At 38.4% G+C, this 21556-nt stretch overlaps 2 protein-coding genes across 5 annotated transcripts in view; one reads left to right on the forward strand and one right to left on the reverse strand.

The window, feature by feature from the left end:
- Paics (PAICS bifunctional enzyme) overlaps positions 1 to 20389 on the reverse strand; it is a 152154-nt gene extending 131765 nt beyond the window's left edge. Inside the window, exon 1 of the mRNA XM_090385099.1 lies at positions 19794 to 20389. Within this exon, the coding sequence (XP_090241225.1) occupies positions 19794 to 20223 (430 nt within the window). The 5' untranslated portion in view covers positions 20224 to 20389. The remainder of the gene's footprint in view (positions 1 to 19793) is intronic.
- LOC150078028 (amidophosphoribosyltransferase-like) overlaps positions 1 to 21556 on the forward strand; it is a 153156-nt gene that overhangs the window by 3527 nt on the left and 128073 nt on the right. The gene's annotated exons all lie outside the window — the stretch shown is intronic.

Genomic DNA, 21556 nt, shown 5'->3' on the forward strand with positions numbered 1-21556 from the left:
TTAATTTCTTGATTCATTTGCTTTTTTGATTTTTTCTGTATTACATATTCATTATGTTTGGAAATATAGTGAATGTGTTACTCATACAACCTTGCAGGGGTAACAGACGTACCTTCTCCATCCGTGTCCTTGTTTAGAAATTGGAAAAGAGATGATTGGACAGTGTGAAAAGGCAGGCAGTGATAATTACCTGCTTCATTCACTTTCCTGATTTTCAAACAAGAACAAAGGGAAATATATCTGCTATCCCCCACAAGGTTATCTGTGTAACTATATTCCAAATACAGTCCGAACTGTATTTGGAATATTGGCATGTATAATGAATACCCTTCCCTGTAGTCTTTAAAAACTGGAAAAGAGATAATTGAACAGTACACAAAGGGAAACAATGATAATTTCCTTCTTCCTTAACTTTTTTTCAATTTTTAAACAAAGGCATTGTGGTTGTGGAGGCTATATCTCCTAACTCCACAAAAGGCTGTCTCGATAACAAATTCACTATTTTGTAGTGCCTAATATACAGTCCTTCAGTCGTAATGAAAGAGAATTCACAAATTCAATTATCAGATGTAAATACTGTAATAGGATTTAGTGTGTCAGAGTGATAATAGTGTGAAAGTAAAATGTACTGATATTTTTGGCTTTTTATCTCTAACAGGCCCTGAAGGAAAATATTTGTTCCCATTAATTCACTGGTTGGTTGGGGATTGGTAATTGTTAGTTTTTTTGCCCCATCTTAATAGTGTCTTTAGTATTTTCTATGTGCTGCTTTTTTCTTTCTTTTTTTAAATTTATATTGTTCACTTTATGTAAGCTGAGACTGCCTGTGATGCTATGTGAAATTGTTTACATTGCTCCATGTCTGGTCACGTACAGTTCATCATGTTGTGAAATACTGCTTTTGTCACAATGGAATGTTTGCTACTATCCAAAAGCTTCTTGAAATTCACCATTCATTGGGCATTATTATAAAAAATACAGATTAGAGTTTGTGGCAACAAGTAGTATATTGACTAACTTAGTAAATTTTCATGTTTATAATATTCATTACATACACAGGCAAAATTAATAGAAATTTAATTTATTTTACTTTTTTCATTGAAATATATGTGTTTTTCTCAAATACTGACTTAATTTATTGTGTTAACTTAATGCTGAAGTTTCATACAATTACTGCCTCCACAAACTATGTATATAAAGTGCTTAGCATCATAATACACAGCCATTTCTGAATAAACAGAAAATTTTTAAGGTGGCATCGTTTTAGGTTATATCTCATATTGTGAATACCTTCACAACGAGTTGCCATGATATTGCACTACTTCGAATAAGTAACGCTTCACCTAAGGAGAAGACTAATGTTACTTATTCTCAGATAGGTACCACTACCCAGACAGCACTGTTTCAGGACTATTTGGTCCTGAAACAGTGCTGTGGGTAGGTACCCAAGTGATGCAATGATGGCAAAAACAGTTATGAAGTATAACTCCACAATATGAGAGATGCCTGATGGTGTATGATGTATTTAGACTAAGGCGCATTTAGGGCTAGAGCCTCAAGCTGCGAACAAATTTAGACTATGTATATAAAGTGCTTAGCATCATAATACACAGCCATTTCTGAATAAACAGAAAATTTTTAAGGTGGCATCGTTTTAGGTTATATCTCATATTGTGAATACCTTCACAACGAGTTGCCATGATATTGCACTACTTCGAATAAGTAACGCTTCACCTAAGGAGAAGACTGATGTTACTTATTCTCAGATAGGTACCACCACCCAGACAGCACTGTTTCAGGACTATTTGGTCCTTCTTCAGTGAGTGGGTAGGTACCCAAGTGATGCAATGATGGCAAAAACAGTTATGAAGTATAACTCCACAATATGAGAGATGCCTGATGGTGTATGATGTATTTAGACTAAGGCGCATTTAGGGCTAGAGCCTCAAGCTGCGAACAAATTTAGACTATGTATTTAAGTGCTTAGCATCATAATACACAGCCGTTTCTGAATAAACAGAAAATTTTTAAGGTGGCATCGTTTTAGGTTATATCTCATATTGTGAATACCTTCACAACGAGTTGCCATGATATTGCACTACTTCGAATAAGTAACGCTTCACCTAAGGAGAAGACTAATGTTACTTATTCTCAGATAGGTACCACCACCCAGACAGCACTGTTTCAGGACTATTTGGTCCTTCTTCAGTGAGTGGGTAGGTACCCAAGTGATGCAATGATGGCAAAAACAGTTATGAAGTATAACTCCACAATATGAGAGATGCCTGATGGTGTATGATGTATTTAGACTAAGGCGCATTTAGGGCTAGAGCCTCAAGCTGCGAACAAATTTAGACTATGTATATAAAGTGCTTAGCATCATAATACACAGCCATTTCTGAATAAACAGAAAATTTTTAAGGTGGCATCGTTTTAGGTTATATCTCATATTGTGAATACCTTCACAACGAGTTGCCATGATATTGCACTACTTCGAATAAGTAACGCTTCACCTAAGGAGAAGACTAATGTTACTTATTCTCAGATAGGTACCACCACCCAGACAGCACTGTTTCAGGACTATTTGGTCCTTCTTCAGTGAGTGGGTAGGTACCCAAGTGATGCAATGATGGCAAAAACAGTTATGAAGTATAACTCCACAATATGAGAGATGCCTGATGGTGTATGATGTATTTAGACTAAGGCGCATTTAGGGCTAGAGCCTCAAGCTGCGAACAAATTTAGACTATGTATATAAAGTGCTTAGCATCATAATACACAGCCATTTCTGAATAAACAGAAAATTTTTAAGGTGGCATCGTTTTAGGTTATATCTCATATTGTGAATACCTTCACAATGCGCCTTAGTCTAAATACATCATACACCATCAGGCATCTCTCATATTGTGGAGTTATACTTCATAACTGTTTTTGCCATCATTGCATCACTTGGGTACCTACCCACTCACTGAAGAAGGACCAAATAGTCCTGAAACAGTGCTGTCTGGGTGGTGGTACCTATCTGAGAATAAGTAACATTAGTCTTCTCCTTAGGTGAAGCGTTACTTATTCGAAGTAGTGCAATATCATGGCAACTCGTTGTGAAGGTATTCACAATATGAGATATAACCTAAAACGATGCCACCTTAAAAATTTTCTGTTTATTCAGAAATGGCTGTGTATTATGATGCTAAGCACTTAAATACATAGTCTAAATTTGTTCGCAGCTTGAGGCTCTAGCCCTAAATGCGCCTTAGTCTAAATACATCATACACCATCAGGCATCTCTCATATTGTGGAGTTATACTTCATAACTGTTTTTGCCATCATTGCATCACTTGGGTACCTACCCACTCACTGAAGAAGGACCAAATAGTCCTGAAACAGTGCTGTCTGGGTGGTGGTACCTATCTGAGAATAAGTAACATCAGTCTTCTCCTTAGGTGAAGCGTTACTTATTCGAAGTAGTGCAATATCATGGCAACTCGTTGTGAAGGTATTCACAATATGAGATATAACCTAAAACGATGCCACCTTAAAAATTTTCTGTTTATTCAGAAATGGCTGTGTATTATGATGCTAAGCACTTCATATACATAGTCTAAATTTGTTCGCAGCTTGAGGCTCTAGCCCTAAATGCGCCTTAGTCTAAATACATCATACACCATCAGGCATCTCTCATATTGTGGAGTTATACTTCATAACTGTTTTTGCCATCATTGCATCACTTGGGTACCTACCCACTCACTGAAGAAGGACCAAATAGTCCTGAAACAGTGCTGTCTGGGTGGTGGTACCTATCTGAGAATAAGTAACATTAGTCTTCTCCTTAGGTGAAGCGTTACTTATTCGAAGTAGTGCAATATCATGGCAACTCGTTGTGAAGGTATTCACAATATGAGATATAACCTAAAACGATGCCACCTTAAAAATTTTCTGTTTATTCAGAAATGGCTGTGTATTATGATGCTAAGCACTTTATATACATAGTCTAAATTTGTTCGCAGCTTGAGGCTCTAGCCCTAAATGCGCCTTAGTCTAAATACATCATACACCATCAGGCATCTCTCATATTGTGGAGTTATACTTCATAACTGTTTTTGCCATCATTGCATCACTTGGGTACCTACACACAGGTACCTACCCACAGCACTGTTTCAGGACCAAATAGTCCTGAAACAGTGCTGTCTGGGTAGTGGTACCTATCTGAGAATAAGTAACATTAGTCTTCTCCTTAGGTGAAGCGTTACTTATTCGAAGTAGTGCAATATCATGGCAACTCGTTGTGAAGGTATTCACAATATGAGATATAACCTAAAACGATGCCACCTTAAAAATTTTCTGTTTATTCAGAAATGGCTGTGTATTATGATGCTAAGCACTTTATATACATAGTCTAAATTTGTTTGCAGCTTGAGGCACTAGCCCTAAATGCGCCTTTGCCTCCACAAACTTAAATCTGGCAGAGAATTTTTTTTTATGAAAACCCCAAACACGAGAGGTATTAGAACCTATAGTACTTAGTACCGTGTTTGGGTTCGAGGTTGAGAAGATGAAAGAAGATATTAGTTGACATTAGACTTGAACTTCTGTAGACTGTAATTTTCAGGAAATATGTATGAAGGAAGGTTGTTCCAGAAAACGGCAGTTGAATGAATAAACAAGGAAGATGAAAAGTTGGTTCTGTGAGTTTGAAGTTGGACAGTAAATGGATGTTGGCGACATGTGTTGGACTGTTTTGAAAGAGAGAGTGGGAATTATAAAGCTAATTCAGAAGAACAGTGCCCATGGAAGTATCTGTAGAAAATGCATGCAGCAGAAACAGTACGTCTATGAGACAGCAAGTGGAGAGACTCTGTTAGAGAGGGAGTCATTAATTAACCTAACTGTCCTCTTCTGAATGGAATCTAGAAGCCTGAGAGAGGTTTTGGGGGACACTGCCCCAGATGTGGGAACAATATTCCATGGTAGGGCAGATCTGCAATTTGTACAGGGTAAACAGCTGTTTGGAAAAAAAGTAATGCCAAGAGCAAAAGAGAAAACAATTTTTTTAGATGCAGAGGAAGCAATATTTGTAATGTGCTTGTGCCAAGAGAGATTAGAAGTCAGGGTAATCCCCAAAAGAAATATATCATTTTGCCTAGAAATCGGAGTGTCACCAAAGATAAGCATAGGAGCAGAAGAATCCTTTTTGCAAGATATAAGACAAGACTAAGTTTTAGAAGGATTGAAATCAACTAAGTTGTCTTTACCGATCTCCAGTGGAGCATTTAAGGAATTGGTAGCAGATGTTTGAAAAGTTGAAGCTGATTGAGCAGGGCAAGGTTTCTCAAAATGGAAAGTGGAATGCAATGTGCTATCATTGGCAAAACAAGAGGAATTGTTTCATGTTACTAACATTTTTCTGAAAATTTAAGTATAATTAATAAATATTTTTTTTCATTAAAACTAATGAGCAAAAAACATTTGCAAAAATTTTCAAATTATTTTTGAAAATATGAAGAAATAAAATTAATAAGCACTGGTAAAAGGTCAAGCATTGGTACATTCCAAACACATTTAAAAAAAAAAAAAAAACCAATACATTTGTCAAATAGTGAAGTTAAAATCTGGGATCTGTCAGGCTACATGATATCACTTATGAGGTCTCCAAAGCTGTATATTATATTCAAGGTGTGGCCCACCATCTCTTTTTATGATGGAATAACAACCTTACCTCTAAGTAAAGTTCCGTTTATCAATGATAGAATCCTATGAGCTGTCCTTGTAACTATCTGCACTTGGAAAACCTCATATATGACTGTATAATTATTTATTGTTGTTTTTATGGAACCCCCAAAGACAAGTTAAGACACGTGAACAGTAAGTTCCATTTCAGCAGGTTCAATATATATTTCTTAAACTGATTAATCAAATATTTTCTTTTCTTTTTTCTGTGATTAACATAAGCGAAAAGTAAATAAGTAATTATTTTGTTACCAATTAATTTACTAATAAAAGTAATTGTTTCCACTTCACCACACATAGGACTGCCAGGGTATGTCTGCCAGGGGCAAAAGTCGATGACTTAGTGCAGATATCATCTTTTAAGAGCATAAAAGGTGATGTAGTCGTACATATGGGCACTAATGATATTAAGAGTAAGACATCTGAGGACTTATTTAACAAGTACGAGGCAATGTTGGGAAGAATATGCAAAGTGAATTAAATTTGAAAATGTCTGCAATCCTACCCAGACACGACAGGAGGGAGTACATGTTGAGAGCCTTGTCGATCATTTCATCCCTGGAGAGACTGTAAAAGGCTCATGGGATAGAATTTTTCACAGCATGGTCTGTTCTTGTTAACAAAAGAGACTGTTTTAACAGAGATGGGATACACTTAAAGAGGAGGGGTGCAAGAATATTTGCTGATGCTGTTGAGGCACTGATAGGTAGGTCATAAAACTGCTAGCTTGGAGGGGAAGTACACAAAGTAATAAATTAACTAGAGCCACAGGCAGAGTTGAAAGTGATTCTTGTGCTGTTTTTATTAGAACATGCAGCAGCCTGCAAAGCAAGATGTTGGAGATTAAGCCTGCTGTGGGTCGTTACGGAACAAATAAATACATGGGTTGCCTTAGGGTAACTCAGAGATGTTATGTTATTTGGTTTTTAGGAGCATTAGCAACTAAGGCCATATTGATCCAGGGATATGCAGCGGTCATTCCCTGACCTTTCCGCATCCTCCGTATTTGGTAGCTCACGGGCTCGAACCCCGGTCTAATCAAGAAGCGTGTGCTATGCACTGATGCTCCTGCCCACCTGGCTAGGGAGGCAGGCACCGTAACTCAGAGAAAAACAGGTACAGTGTACTTTCATGTACTCCTAAGAGCACAATAAATAAATTTGATTAAACTGATTAAGTTATCAAATGCAGACATTATAGGGATAGTGTGTCACTATCCCTATAATGTTAGAGATATAGTGTCACTCAGACATAAGGGATGCAGAATTTGAATATGGGGAGTACAATATCTACAGAAAGGATAGACAGGAAGTGGGGGCATGTTATGTCCTGCAAACAGTGCATCTAGTTTCCAGGTATGGCCAGTACGATGTTGAGTCACTTTAGTGTGACAAAGGAACTAGAAAAATGAAAATAAAAGAATAGGAGTGTGTTATAGGCCTAATGACTTTGGTAAAAGATCCTCTGGTGGCAGTCATCACTAGATTATTTAAAGACATAATTACAGTTGTGTATAAAGGCAAGGGCTTTTGTTTTCATAACGACTATAGCAGTCTTGGACAGTTTTTAAATTCTACAGGGTATTTCAGTTAAACGTTTCAGAACTTCTAGGAGGGGTAGGGTACATCCTAACAACTCGAAATCATATAGCAATGTGGGGTCGGAAATGCTTTCCTGAAGCGGTGTTGTACACAGAAGCACCATAAAGAAAAGAGACCGTAAGTGAGAAATCGTTTTAATAATACATGAAAAGAAGCAAAAGGTACATGGATTAAAGTAAGTGTTCGAAGTTTCTTCCACGGGCTACAATGCACGCCTCACATCTCCGACGCATGGACATCCGAACATTCTGGAATACTCCAGGCGAATTTCGAATTTCTTGAACAAGAACGCCAAGTTAGTAGGATGGATGATTACACGAACACAGAGTTAGCCGATATGCATTTGGCGTACGGGGCTGCAAATTGTAGTGGGCCAGCCGCACAGCGTTTGTACGCGGAACGATATCCGACGAGGCGTATTCCCAGTCATAATTTCTTTGCAAGACTGCACCAGAGGTTAGCTGAGAGAGGTTCATTTGAAAGAGCTGACAGGGACAGGGTAAGAACAGCACGGACTCCAGCCGTCGAACAGAATGTGCTGCAGCATGTACAGGGGAATCCAAGAACGAGTACACGAAGTCTAGCAAACGCAGTCGGGGTTTCCCATTGCAGCGTCTGGAGGATTCTCCGAGAACAAGACATGCATCCATTTCACGTGCAGCGTGTCCAGACACAGCAACCGGAGGATTATGCACCTCGTATTGCTTTCGCACAGTGGTACCTTCGAAAATGTGCTACAAATCCCCCTTTTCCTGCTGAAGTGTTGTTTTCCGATGAGGCATCCTTCACAAGGGAAGGAATTTTCAACACGCATAACGACCATATCTGGGTGGTCGAGAACCCGCATGCAATACGACGTCGTGCAGCACAGATTCGATTTTCGGTCAATGTATGGGCCGGTATTATGGGAGATCACCTCATCGGACCTTACCTGTTACCGTGTCGTCTAACCGGACCTATCTACTTGATCTTTCTGCAGCAAGTATTGCCACAACTTTTGAGAGATGAACAGATTTCTGCATCGACGCAACAGACAATGTGGTTCCAACACGATGGAGCCCCTGCCCATTATAGCGGAGATGTTCGTAACTACCTGGATGTCACATTTGGTCAATAGTGGATCGGACGTGGTGGTCCCGTGCGTTGGCCTGCTCGGTCACCCGATCTATCATGTCTTGATTTTTATTTCTGGGGTCATATGAAATCGCTAGTTTATGACACCCCTGTTGACAATGCTGAGGAGCTGGTTGCAAGAATCGCAGTAGCTGCCGAAGAAATTCGAAATTCGCCTGGAGTATTCCAGAATGTTCGGATGTCCATGCGTCGGAGATGTGAGGCGTGCATTGTAGCCCGTGGAAGAAACTTCGAACACTTACTTTAATCCATGTACCTTTTGCTTCTTTTCATGTATTATTAAAACGATTTCTCACTTACGGTCTCTTTTCTTTATGGTGCTTCTGTGTACAACACCACTTCAGGAAAGCATTTCCGACCCCACATTGCTATATGATTTCGAGTTGTCAGGATGTACCCTACCCCTCTTAGCAGTTCTGAAACGTTTAACTGAAACACCCTGTATATAGTAGGATCATCTGATAACGTTACCAACAAGTTCCAAATAGAAAGCATTCAGGAAACTAATCATGGAAATTACTACACTTTTCATACCAACTAAGAAATACTGTTCCAGGCTTAGACTAAATGGATGCCAGATGAACTGATGAAACTTAGCATTAGCAGAGGCATATGATGCAAGAAAGCAAGCTTATATAGCATTAGTCAAAAAACCCTTCCATTTCACCCATCCATTCAATAAGATTTGAATTTTAGAACTAGACATAATTCTATCTGATTGTCTAGTTCTGCGAACTTATTTAAGTTGTTGACCTTTGCTACAACAGATTTCAGTTTGTTCCAACTATCAATACCCGGTTGTTAAAGGCAAATTTCCACATCTCTATGCTACAATTGTCTTTCTTCAATTTGAACTTATGTCCCCTCAGGTGAGTAATCTGAGCAAGAGGAAGAATCCCATCAGCATTGAGTTCGCTCAAATCATTCAAGGCCTTATACACATCAATTATATTACCTCCAGGTGCCTAGTCTCCAGCAGCTGCAGAACTTAAGCCTTAATTCCTATATATATATATATATATCATTGAAAAGAACCCCCCATGAGCTACTCTTGCAACCTGTTTGCACTGCTCAGAAAACTTCACAATTACCCCAGGTCTTTTTAATTTTCCACCACTCTGAGTGTAGTACCACCCAGTTGGTACATTACTCTGGATTTACTCTTACTCATATGCCATACTTCACATTTGTCAATGTTAAACTTCAGTTCCCACCTCTCAGCCCATCTGCTCAACTTTTCCAAATCTTGTTGCAGTAGTGTACTATCACTATTCTAAGGGGCTTAGACGGGGAACAGGCATACTGTGTGTTACCAGACACTCAGTCTAGAACACTGATGAATCCAATATCTTTCTTTTTTAGAAGATTTAGAAGTCCGGTTGGCCTGCCTCCCTAAAATCCACTCATACACACCTTCTCGATGGTAAGCCCTGTTACGTCACTTAGGTGGCAACGAACATGTAGAGTGGTTCTCTTCAAGATGCCTGGTCAGCGTGAGGAGGAAAAGACCAAACCCAACAGCACAACGAAACAAATGGCCCTCAGTCCCCAGCGGCTTTCACTCCTCCTCCTCCTCTTACGGCAGTGAGAGGATCAGAGTGGAAGCAGGTGTTGCTAAAAATCTCTGGGTACAATCAGGTTGCCATGCACAGAAACTAAACTTGGCCTGTTACAACGTAAGATCACTCATCGGTGAAGACAGGATAGTGGAAAAGGAATTAGAAAATGTAAACTGGAATATCATCGGTTTGGCTGAAACAAGAAGAAGAAATGAATCACATAAGTTTATCAAGTGGAAATCTGCTGTACACCAATGGAAACAGTGAAAGGAGTGAAGGTGGAGTTGGCTTTCTGGTCCATAAAGATATAAAAAACAACATTTTGGAATTCAAAAGTATATCACCAAGGGTGTCAAGACTACTACTCAGGATTTCTAAGAGATATAAGCTAAAGATTATAATGATTTATGCACCAACATCGAGCCATGATGATGAAGAGGTTGAAGAAATGTACACCGAAATTGAGTCTTCTAGATGAACAGAAAACTCACTACACTATCATTATGGGGGACTCCAATGCTAAGGTTGGAAAGAGACAAAACAGCGCAGAAAGGAGAAGTATAGGAAATTTTGGAATTGGTGAAAGAAATTAAAGACTTATGGAATTTGCAGAATCTAGAGAAATGTCAGTAATGAACACTTTTCTCAAGAAAAGGGTGGACATGGAAGAGCCCAAACAGAAGATATATTGTGAATGATGTTACTGTCCTGTTATTTGGTTTTTAGGAGCATTAGCAACTAAGGCCATATTGCTCCGGGGATATGTGGTGGTCATTCTCTGACCTTTCCGCATCCTCCATATTCGGTGGTCATGTTACTGTCCTGAACAAGGTAAATGTTGGAAGTGATCACAGCATGGTAAGATGCACACTTGATATAGATGTAAGAAAAGAAAGGAAAAAACTGACTCGAGTAAATAATACAAAGGTCTTTGAGATAACAGAAGAGGAGAAAAAGCACTATGTACTGGAACTTAACAAGTTTGAGCTTCTGCAGACTGCTCAGGACCAAGATATCGACAAAGAATATTACAACTTTCTGAAAGTGATAAAGCCCAAGAAACCTACAGGTAAAAAGAAATCCAAAGAAGAAAAAAAATCAGTCAAGAAACACTTATCATGATGAACCGAAGACAACAAATGAACAGCAAGAAAAACACTGACAGGGAGAAAATTGAGTATACTGAGTTATGCAAAGTCATTAGAAAGAGACCTCAGAGAGGACATAAGAAAACTTAACTCAAGAAAAGTAGAACATGCATTAAGGGAAAACAAAGGATTTAAATCAGCAGTCATGAACAGTAATACAGAAAGACAAATGATACTGAAACTGAAGAATAGCGATGGTGTACTTATGAATAGCAGAAGACTACTATAAAGAGTTATACAAGGAACGAGGGAATGATTCCAGCAGTGGGGAAGATGGATCGCAAATTAGTAAGACATACAACATACCTGATATTCTTCCTGATGAGGTAGAACATGTGTTGAAGAGAATGAAGGATCAGAAAGCTCTGGGGGAAGATGAAGTTACTGTAGAGTTGTTAAAATTAGGAGGAAGAGACATAACACAAAAACTGGCAAGACTTCACAAAATGCATTAGAAAGGGTGTGGCGCCTAAGGAGTGGAATAATGCAATCATAGTTTTACTGCATAAGAAAGGAGATAAATCAGAAATTGGAAATTATAGACGAATTAGCTTGTATCGCACATCCACAAGTTGTTCACAAGGGTCATTTACTAACAGATTAGAAAGAATACTTCATGAGAATCAACCGAAAGAAGGTGATCCATAGTTAAAAATCCTGTCCTAAGGACAGGATTCTTAACTATGGATCACCTTCACTTAATGTCACAGCTAATGGAGAAAGCAAACGAATATAAAACACCATTATGCCTGGCATTTGTGGATTATGAAAAGGCATTTGACTCCATACAGCATGTTGTTATTTGGTTTTTAGGAGCATTAGCAACTAAGGCCATATTGCTCTGGGAAATGCAGTGGTCATTCCCTGACCTTTCTGCATCTTCCATATTTGGTGGTGATGGGCTCAAACCCCGGTCACCACCACGGAGCAGCGGTATGCACTGCTGCTCCTTCCCACCTGGCTACGGAGGCGCCCCATACAGCATAAGGCAATGTTTCGGGCACTGGAAAGACAAGGCATAGATACCCCATATATTTTGATTTTGAAGAAAATATATTAGAATGCTACCTCCATTATTAGACTAGACGAAGACAGTAATAAATTTAAAATTGAGAAAGTTCAACAGGGAGACACTATCTCCGAAGTTGTTTACTGCTGCCCTTGAGAAAGCTTTCAGAAGATTAGACTGGTCGCAGAAAGGAGTCAATGTGAATGGAGAGTACCTAAACCATTTACGATTTGCAGATGACACTGTGGTCATAAGCCACGATCCCAAAGAATTAGAGGAAAATCTTAATCAGTTATGCAGAGTTGGTAAGGATTTTGGACTAAAGATGAATATGGCTAAAACAAAAGTAATGATGAACAAGTATGCCACAGAAAGGGATATAATGAATGAAGGAGCAGTAATTGAAAAGGTAGAGTCATATACTTATCTGGGACAAGTCATTAGCTGTAATAATGATAAATGGATGGAAGTCAAGAGAAGAATAAATTTTGGATGGATAGCATTCAGGAAATATAGTCACATACTGAGGAGCAATATCCCAATTTGTCTGAAATGTAAAATAATGAACCAATGTATACTCCCCACTATGACTTATGGAAGTGAAACTTGGGCACTCACCAAAAGAATGGAAGAGAAGCTGAGAACTACAAAGCGAAGAATGGAACGAATTATATTGGGAATCAGACTGTTAGATAAGAAGAGAAACACATGGATTAGGCAGCAAACTCAAGTAAAGGACATTCTTATCAAAACTAAACTAAAATGGTCTTGGGCAGGACACAGACTAAGAAAATAACAGAATGGTACCCAAGAGGAGCTAAAAGAAAACCTGGAAGACAACAACGGAGATGGACAGATGAAATTCATGAGTTTGTGGGTAGTAAATGGATGGCCATTGCACAAAACAGAAGGAACTGGAAAGTTGCTGGAGAAGCCTTCATCCTTCAGTGGATTGAAAATGGATGATGATTATCATTACTGCCAATTAACAACCCTGCCAACCTTCATCAATATCATTGATAAATACACAAAACGACAATGGGCCGAATACTAAACCATGGGGGACTCCACTAATAGCATTAGTCCATGAAGAGCAATGTCCATTGATTACCACTCAACCATCCCTATATCCATTGTAGCAACTTGCCCTTAATGCCATACTGCTCCAATTTGTACAGTAGTCTTCCGTGTGCAACAGTATCAAAAGCTTTCCTGAATTCCAAGTATATGATATCAAAATTATTTTTTGCATCCAGTTCCTTTGTGACTATATCGTAGTTTTTTTTTTTTTTGGTAGTTGTTGGTGCATCGGCTGATCCAAAGTCATCAGCTGATGACTTTGATCAGCCGATGCACCATGAACGAGTACAGAGTTTCAATGTTAGTAACTGCTGTTCTGTACTTGGATCAAAGTCATCAGCTGATGACTTTGATCCAAGCCCGAGGCGGGATTCGAACCCGCGACCTTTGGGTTGCTAGGCAGGCACTTTACCCACCCAGCTAGCCCGGTCGGCCAATATCGTAGTATCCAATTGGTCAGACAAGACTTCCCCTTAACAAATCCATGCTGTGTCTGAACTATAACTCCAGTATTGTCTAGATGATCCTGCATCACTTCTTTAACCAGTGACCCCATTATTTTCCCTGGAATAGAAGTTAAACTAACAGATCTGTAATTACTCGTGTCACTCTTTGATCTCCCTTTATGAATTGGGAACACATTTGCGCATCTCCAGTCCATGGGGACCTCCCCTGAGTCCGTTTCCATAATTATGGCTAAGGGTTTGCTTACTTCCTTTGCTGATTCCTTTAATATAACTGAATAGATCTCATCCACCCCAGGTGCCTTTCTTATGTTCAATTTCTCCTCCACTTTTCTCTCAGTTATTACAAAATAATTTAGCTGCCTGCCAGAGTTTGATAAGTTTCTGGCCTCCACTTCCCTGCAGACTTCCTCATGCATGAATGTAGATACAAAATACCCATTCAATTTGTCGGCTACCTCAGCAGGTTCATCAACAATCGAACCTTCTCAAACAGCAATGACTTTTACATGAAAACTGGGGTTATTTCCATTTCCGTCATATTTCCCATTCATTCTTCTAATCGGTAAGCAGTAACAAACATAATATCCAGTGCTTCAGCTACAATATACAGTATATGGGTAGCCTATGTGATGTGTAAGAAAAAAGGAAATAATAATTGCTGAATTATTATTTTTACTGATTTTAATAAATTTAGGTTTTCTCAACAAATCTTTGTGTTTGACCATCTGACACAACAAATGTTGTGTCAGATGGTCAAAAACACCATATAAATCCATCTGATGCTTCAGCCACAATGTTCATAAAGCCGTGTTCCTAATCTAAAATTTAATTATATTACAAACCAAAAGACAGAGCAATACAGCCTTATGCAAATTATATTATGAAACTCCAAAAGTTTGTTCTTCAGTATGCCATTCAATGCACCTCAACATGTGCACCCTTAGAACATCAAGGCAAAATTCCACTTCTTGCCACGTACAGGCCAGCATATCAACACTCTGTTATCCTCAGGCAAAGAGTTTCAATGTTAGTAACTGCTGTTCTGTACAAAAAATCCTAGAGGTACTCCACAGGAAGAAGTCTAAGGGTGTGAGGCCAGGTGATTGGTCCATCACAGCACATCCATCTACTAGGAAATGTTTTATCCAAAAAATCACGAACATTCACACTCCAGTGTGGAGGTGCACCATTCTATTGAAAAATGAAGTCCACAAGTCCGAAATTTCGGACTCGTGGACTTTCATGTGCATGTGTGAATAGCATGATTCACATTGGTTAATGGTAATCTTGTCACGATGCAAAGGAGTTTAAGAGATGTTTTATATGTACTACCCAAAATGTGGGAATAATATTCCATGGCAAGAAAGATTTGTAAAGTTCACCTATGCAGAGCAGCCATTTCAAAAAAAAAAAAATTAATGCCATGAAAGAAAATGAAAGTCTGGTTTCCTCAATACAGAGGAAGCAATATTTGTGATATGATTATGCCAAGAAAGATTAGAAGTCAGAATTCTTTTTTTTCTTTTTTTCCCACAGAGATGGTCTCAAACACTATGGATTTAAAATGTGTATGAAGGAGTGAATTTTACTTAAAGATAAATAAAAATAGCACATGTAACTTTATTTGAAATTCTGATTTATTTTGTGTAGTTTGTAATACTGCTTCAAATTGTCCAGAACTTCTACTGAAGAACTCTTTTTCCTCACAAGATGTCCGAGTTGCCTTGCTATTATTGGAACCATACCTCTTTTTAACATTCTGCTCATGTTTTAAAAGTCTGCCTCAACTTCAAGACTTCCCTTAACAAAACCATGCCGTGTCCGAGCTATAACTGAAGTCTGATCATCTAGACAAGACTTCAGTTATAGCTTGGACACAGCATGGTTTTGTTAAGGGGAAGTCTTGCCTGACCAATTTGATTGGATATTATGATGCAGTCACAAAAGAATAGGATGCAGGGAATAACTTTGATATTATATACTTGGATCTTAGAAAGGCTTTTGATACTGTTGCACATGGAAGACTGCTGCACAAATTGGAGCAGTGTGGCATTGGAGGCAAATTGCTGCTATGGATAAAGGGGTGGTTGAGGGGGAGAAGACAGAGTGGTAAACAATGGACACTGCTCATCGTGAACTAATGTTATTAGTGGAGTCCCTCAGGGTTCAGTATTGGGTCCATTATTGTTTTCTGTATTTATAAATGATATTGATGATGGTATATCAAGCTTAATGTCCAAGTTTGCAGACGATACGAAGGTTGGCAGAGTTGTCATGGACACTACTGACACTATGATACTGCAACAGGATCTGGAAAGGTTGAGCAGATGGGCTGAGAGGTGGCAAATGAAGTTTAACATTGACAAATGTAAAGTACTACATGTGGGAAACAGCAACCCCAGAGCAACGTATCAACTCTGTGGTACTACACTGACAGTGGTAGAGAATGAAAAGGACCTGGGGGTGGTTGTGCAGGCAGATATGAAGTTCTCTGAGCAGTGCAGATGGGCTGCAAGAGTAGCTCATGGTGTATTGTCAATGATATATAGGAATTTTTCTAGCAGGGATAAGGAGGTGATTATTCCCTTGTATAAGGCAATGGTCAGACCACACCTAGAGTACTGTACAGGCCTGGAGGCCTCATTTCAAGAAGGATGTAGAGCTGCTGGAACGAGTACAGAGAAGGGCAACAAGAGTGTTGAATGGAACAAAGGGGTGCTCTTATGAAGAAAGACTTAAGTTTTGCAAATTACAGTGTCTCGAGACTAGGCACCAGCGAGGTGATCTGATAGAGGTGTATAAAGCCTTGAATGGTTTAAGCATGCTCAATGCTGATGGGATTCTTCCTCTAGCTCAGAATAATCACCTGAGAGGGCATAAATTCAAATTGAGGAAAGACAGATGTAGGATAGACGTGAGGAAATTTGCCTTTAGCCAGCGGGTGGTTGGTTGGTGGAATAGACTTCCATCCCTTGTCGTGGAAGTTGATAGCCTAAATAAGTTTAAGGCTCAGCTGGACAGGTATTTCGAACGAACAGAGAGGTGAAGTGGAAGTTGTTATTTTATTATTATTTTTTTTCATTTATTTATTTATTTTATTTTATTTTATTATTATTTTTTTTTGGCTGATGCTGCATAAGCTTGCTTTCTTGCATCAAATGCCTCTACTAATGCTAATGCTAACACTTTTTTGATGAATGTTAAAAAAAAAGGATATGCATAAATTTTTCTGATGACTGTTTTTAAGAGAATTCCTCTCTTTCCAAAAGATATAATCAGTTTTGATAAGAAGTTAAAATGAGTAATTGCACTCTTTGGTCAAAACATGGTACTGTCAAAATGAGTATTTTCAGTAAGGAAAGTTGTAGTACTATACAGGTGATGAGTCACCTTCCACCCTAGTGTCACAGAGGTTGAACCAGTCCTCTGAGGTGTATAAATAGTAAAAGCCATAAGAGCAAGGAAGCCACAGGCTTATGCTGCACTGGCTGAAAAAAAGAAAAGAAAAAAGATAGATAAGAAAATACAAATTATTTGCTTCCCTCCTCACATAGATAACTATCTAGTTGACCTTTTGAATTTATTCAAACTGTCAGCCTCAACTACCCATGAAGGCAACTTGTTCTAGCGATCAACTTGCTGGCCAAAAGAAAATTTTCTACAATCTAGTCTAAACCTCTTTCCCTGTAATTTGAATTTATGCCCACTGGTTTTGGAATTCTCTATAACAATGGAAATTCCACCTTTGTTCATTTTACTAACCCCTCTCAGAGCCTTATAAACCTCCATCAACTGGGCACCTCAAAGGGGGGAGATGCCCAGTTGCCAAACTCTGTAGCCCACATATTCAGTCTTTCCTCATATGATTTGCCAATCTCACCATACAAGTTGCCCATCTTTGGATCCTTTCAAGAAGCTCCATATCTTTTCAGATGAGGTCTCCATACTTGAACAAGTATTCAAATGTGATCTTACAATTGCCTTATACAGTGGGACTGTGACCTCCATATGCGCCTCCGTAGCCAGGTGGGCAGGAGCAGTAGTACATAGTACACGTTTCTTGATTAGACCGGGGTTTGAGCCAGTGACCACCAAGGATGCAGAAAGGTCAGGGAATGACCACCACATATCCCCGGAGCAATATGGCCTTAGTTGCTAATGCTCCTAAAAACCAAATAACAACAACAACAACAATAATGACCTCCATATCTCTACAGGATAATGTTTTATAAATCAACAGATATTTTAGAAGTGAGATTTTCACAGGCAGCCAAGAACTTTATATCTGCCCGTATTATAAGCAACACCTTGAAAGATAACCATTTTGCTCATCTTTCAAGTTCTATTATGAATGAAGAAAAAGAATTGTTGTCTTGAAGTCCATTTACCATGAGTTTCTTGTAACCCAAATGATAATAAGCATTACTGCTACCAAATGCAAAACCTTACATTTACCAAATATACTTTAACTTACATGTGTTACATCTGGATTGTGATATTGACCAATTCATGAAATGGGCAAATTTTTGGCCATTCCATGAATTGGCCTCTCCTCTTTCCCATTTCATGATTGAGGCAATCATAGACTTCAATTGTGGTGTTCTCAAATTCAATTTCATGGAATTTGAGAACACTAATCAGGAAATAAATGTTTACAAACAGTACTATCAACTCAATATGTGCAGGATCTCATAAAATGGGAGACACAATACTGACAATTTTGAAAATAGATGTCTTTTCAACCCGTGTAAATCTCACTGCTAAAATATCTGTTGGAAGAGGATTGTAGCAGATGGATAAATTCACAGAAATCTTTTTCAGGCTGACCAGAAGAGTAGATAGTTGAGAATGTAGCTAAGTGATTGATCAAAGTGGTGGTTTTGTCAGCAGGCACAGTTGTCATTATTGAACAAAAGAGAAAGTGTACATGGAAAAGGCTCAGGGTTGAGGAAGGATGAGAGGTTGATGTGATATGACATCCAACAAAGTTTGTGGGCTTTTTGAAGTATCTTTTATTTTCAAAGTATCTTATAGCATTCATCATGTCTTTTAAGAGATGAATGATAAAAGATAAGTTTAAATGTTAGAATAACTCCTCCGACATTCTGTGGTTGTCTAAGAGTATAAACAGAAAATATATTTAACATCAAATCTTTTCACTTTTTGTTGGATGGGTCACCTCCCATTTTACTAGTTGAGTGTGAATTCCCCCCCACCACCACCAAACAGCCCTGACCTCATGCCACATGGCTATTTCCTGTGGGAACAGGCAAAGGATATGTAATACAAAGCCAAGAAACCATAAGAAAATAATCAACATTCTTAATAATGTTCTTGAAAACATATGAGCAGTGGCTCACAAACCAAATAGAACTGAAGAAGTGTTGAAAATTTAGGAATGTTTAGAGAAAATGTAGAAATGCTTAAAGTCAAAGATGTAAAACCTTATTAACTGTTTGGTTTGCTTAATTAAAATTCTGTAAAATTTTATAAATGATTTTTAAGCATTTGAAAGTAGATATTGACTTATCTTCACTGTATATATTACTGCCAATGGGATTATACAGCCTTGTAGAATCATCCTCAAACTAATCATTACTAAACAAAATATATCCCAATGATGAGTAATACTCAAACTTTTCTTTGTAAATATCTATACAGTTTTATTGTTTAAGCATGTAAAATTCCAGGTAAATCTTGTCCAATTGCAACACCACAAACTGCTAGTTCCACCGCCGAGGGGTAGTCAGAGTCAGTCCTGAAGGGCCTGTCAGTTGATTTGGTAGGGTTAAAAACCACATGGGGGGGGTTGATTTAATACTAAACAGCAAGAAAATTCATATTCTAATTGTCGAAAGCTAGCAATGCATAAACTTATTTCTTTCGGTATGGTATTAATATATCAGTCTGTACTTACCAATGTGTATATATACATATATACACACACACACACGTGCACTAGAACTGACAAAACCAATACTACTGTTTTCTCATTTTCAATGCTCCTACTAATTATAGAAACACTGGAAATAAGAAAAACAGATCTTTGATGCGTTGAATAATCTTACCTTTATTTGCAAAATCTTCAAAAAGGTATGGAGCACATTCTAACCATGATTTTTTTTTAAGATAGTCATCGTCACTAAAAGGTTTGCTGTACTGAGCAATGGTCTCCGAAACTTCAAAAGCAGCAGCAACTAAATTCGACATACTCGTTGTACACTTTACAAAAGAACTAGATTGCACTTGTTTATTATTAAGTTCATGGGCTATATATTCTTTTTGTTCATTTTCGCTTTTTTGTAGAAGCCATTTGTGCTTTGTTTCGTAGTGCCGTTTGACTGACCACGTTCTACACACGACTGCTTCGGAACACATGACACACAAAGCCTTTTCGTTTTTACTAATCATTCCATATCTTTCAGTCCACCATTCTTTGAAACCTCTACCACTTCCTTTACCCAAAAGTTTAGGTTTTTTTACTTGTCGGCTTGACATAATTATAGGGATAAGAACAAAATGAAATAACTAATTCATCTCTCACAACCGAAATCACTTTATACACCCTAAGTTATATAAACATTGCATCCCGGCCAACATGTTGTCGTTTCATGTCAATCTCACATTTGCCTGAAATTTCCCTAATTCCCCGAATTATATTGTATTAATTACTGTATTAAATATAGGCGTTTAAATTTCGCGACATATGAAACAAGTATTATCATTTAAAATATAAATATGCGATGTCATTATAATTATTTTTAATGCCATGCAAATATATTATCGTTGTCACTTCGGTCGCACGCGATGTAGGACGTAAGATGGACGTATGTTCTCTGGTCCATATCAATTTATCAGATGAACGCTCTCTTTTGCCTTACCATTCTTGCTCGCTTTCACGCAGGCCATATAGGAAAGGGACTGGGTCAATTCTCATCGTCTGTCGAAAATGAGAAATACTTCCGATGACGGTTGGAGGAACACCTGTGCGATTTTTCCACGCCAAACCGCTAGTAGGTCTCGGGTGAGTGGGGCTACCGGATTTTCATCCCGCAATATATACTTAGTACTGTAGCTTCAAAGAAAAAAGGAGAGGGAATGGAACGCATACCCTATATGTAAAACTAAGACAGCAGTAATTAATCAAAAGGCGAACGCATAAGCTACTTTCCGAAAAAAAACCTGCCACTATTATGAGAGCATCCTTCAATTCAGGGGAGGGCCCCACGGACTGAAGAATGATGATATCCAGCCCAGGGTCCTGAGCTGGATATCATTCTTCTATTTCTTGGCGATTCCTCTCTCAGGTTAACGCGGGAATTTTTTTTTTTTTTTTTTTTTTTTTGGCTGGTACAGCATAAGCTTCAGGCTTTCTTGCACCATATGGCTAATAATAATAATATCGTTCACAGTTCAGCCTTCACAAAATCACCCTTGAATGAATGTAATTTGCACCACGATATGCTGCAGTCTTTCGAGAAGTTTGAATATGGATGTCCGTTGGGAACAAATAAAGGAAGTGCTTACTGTAAATAAGCTAATAGTGCGCAACTCCCAGGGTATCTCTCAACTTAGCAACTTTGGGTGAGTCAAATATTGATATATAACAGTAGGTAGTTAGGTTATGACAAATACTGTATTATATACTGGCAGGTTTCTCAACAAGTGATATGTATTGTTTTTAGAGTGCTGAGTATTCTGCGGATTAATAAGGCAGCAAGTCATGTAGCACAGTGCATATAACCACTGCCCTTCCCCACACTGAGTGCAAAAAGCCCGAGTTCGAATCCCATCAACGCAAGGAATTTTTATGAACTTTTTTTCACAACGT

Source organism: Mastigoproctus giganteus, chromosome 11 (genome assembly GCF_048544385.1).
Source record: "Mastigoproctus giganteus isolate SK-2022 chromosome 11, ASM4854438v1, whole genome shotgun sequence".
NCBI lineage: Eukaryota > Metazoa > Arthropoda > Arachnida > Uropygi > Thelyphonidae > Mastigoproctus > Mastigoproctus giganteus.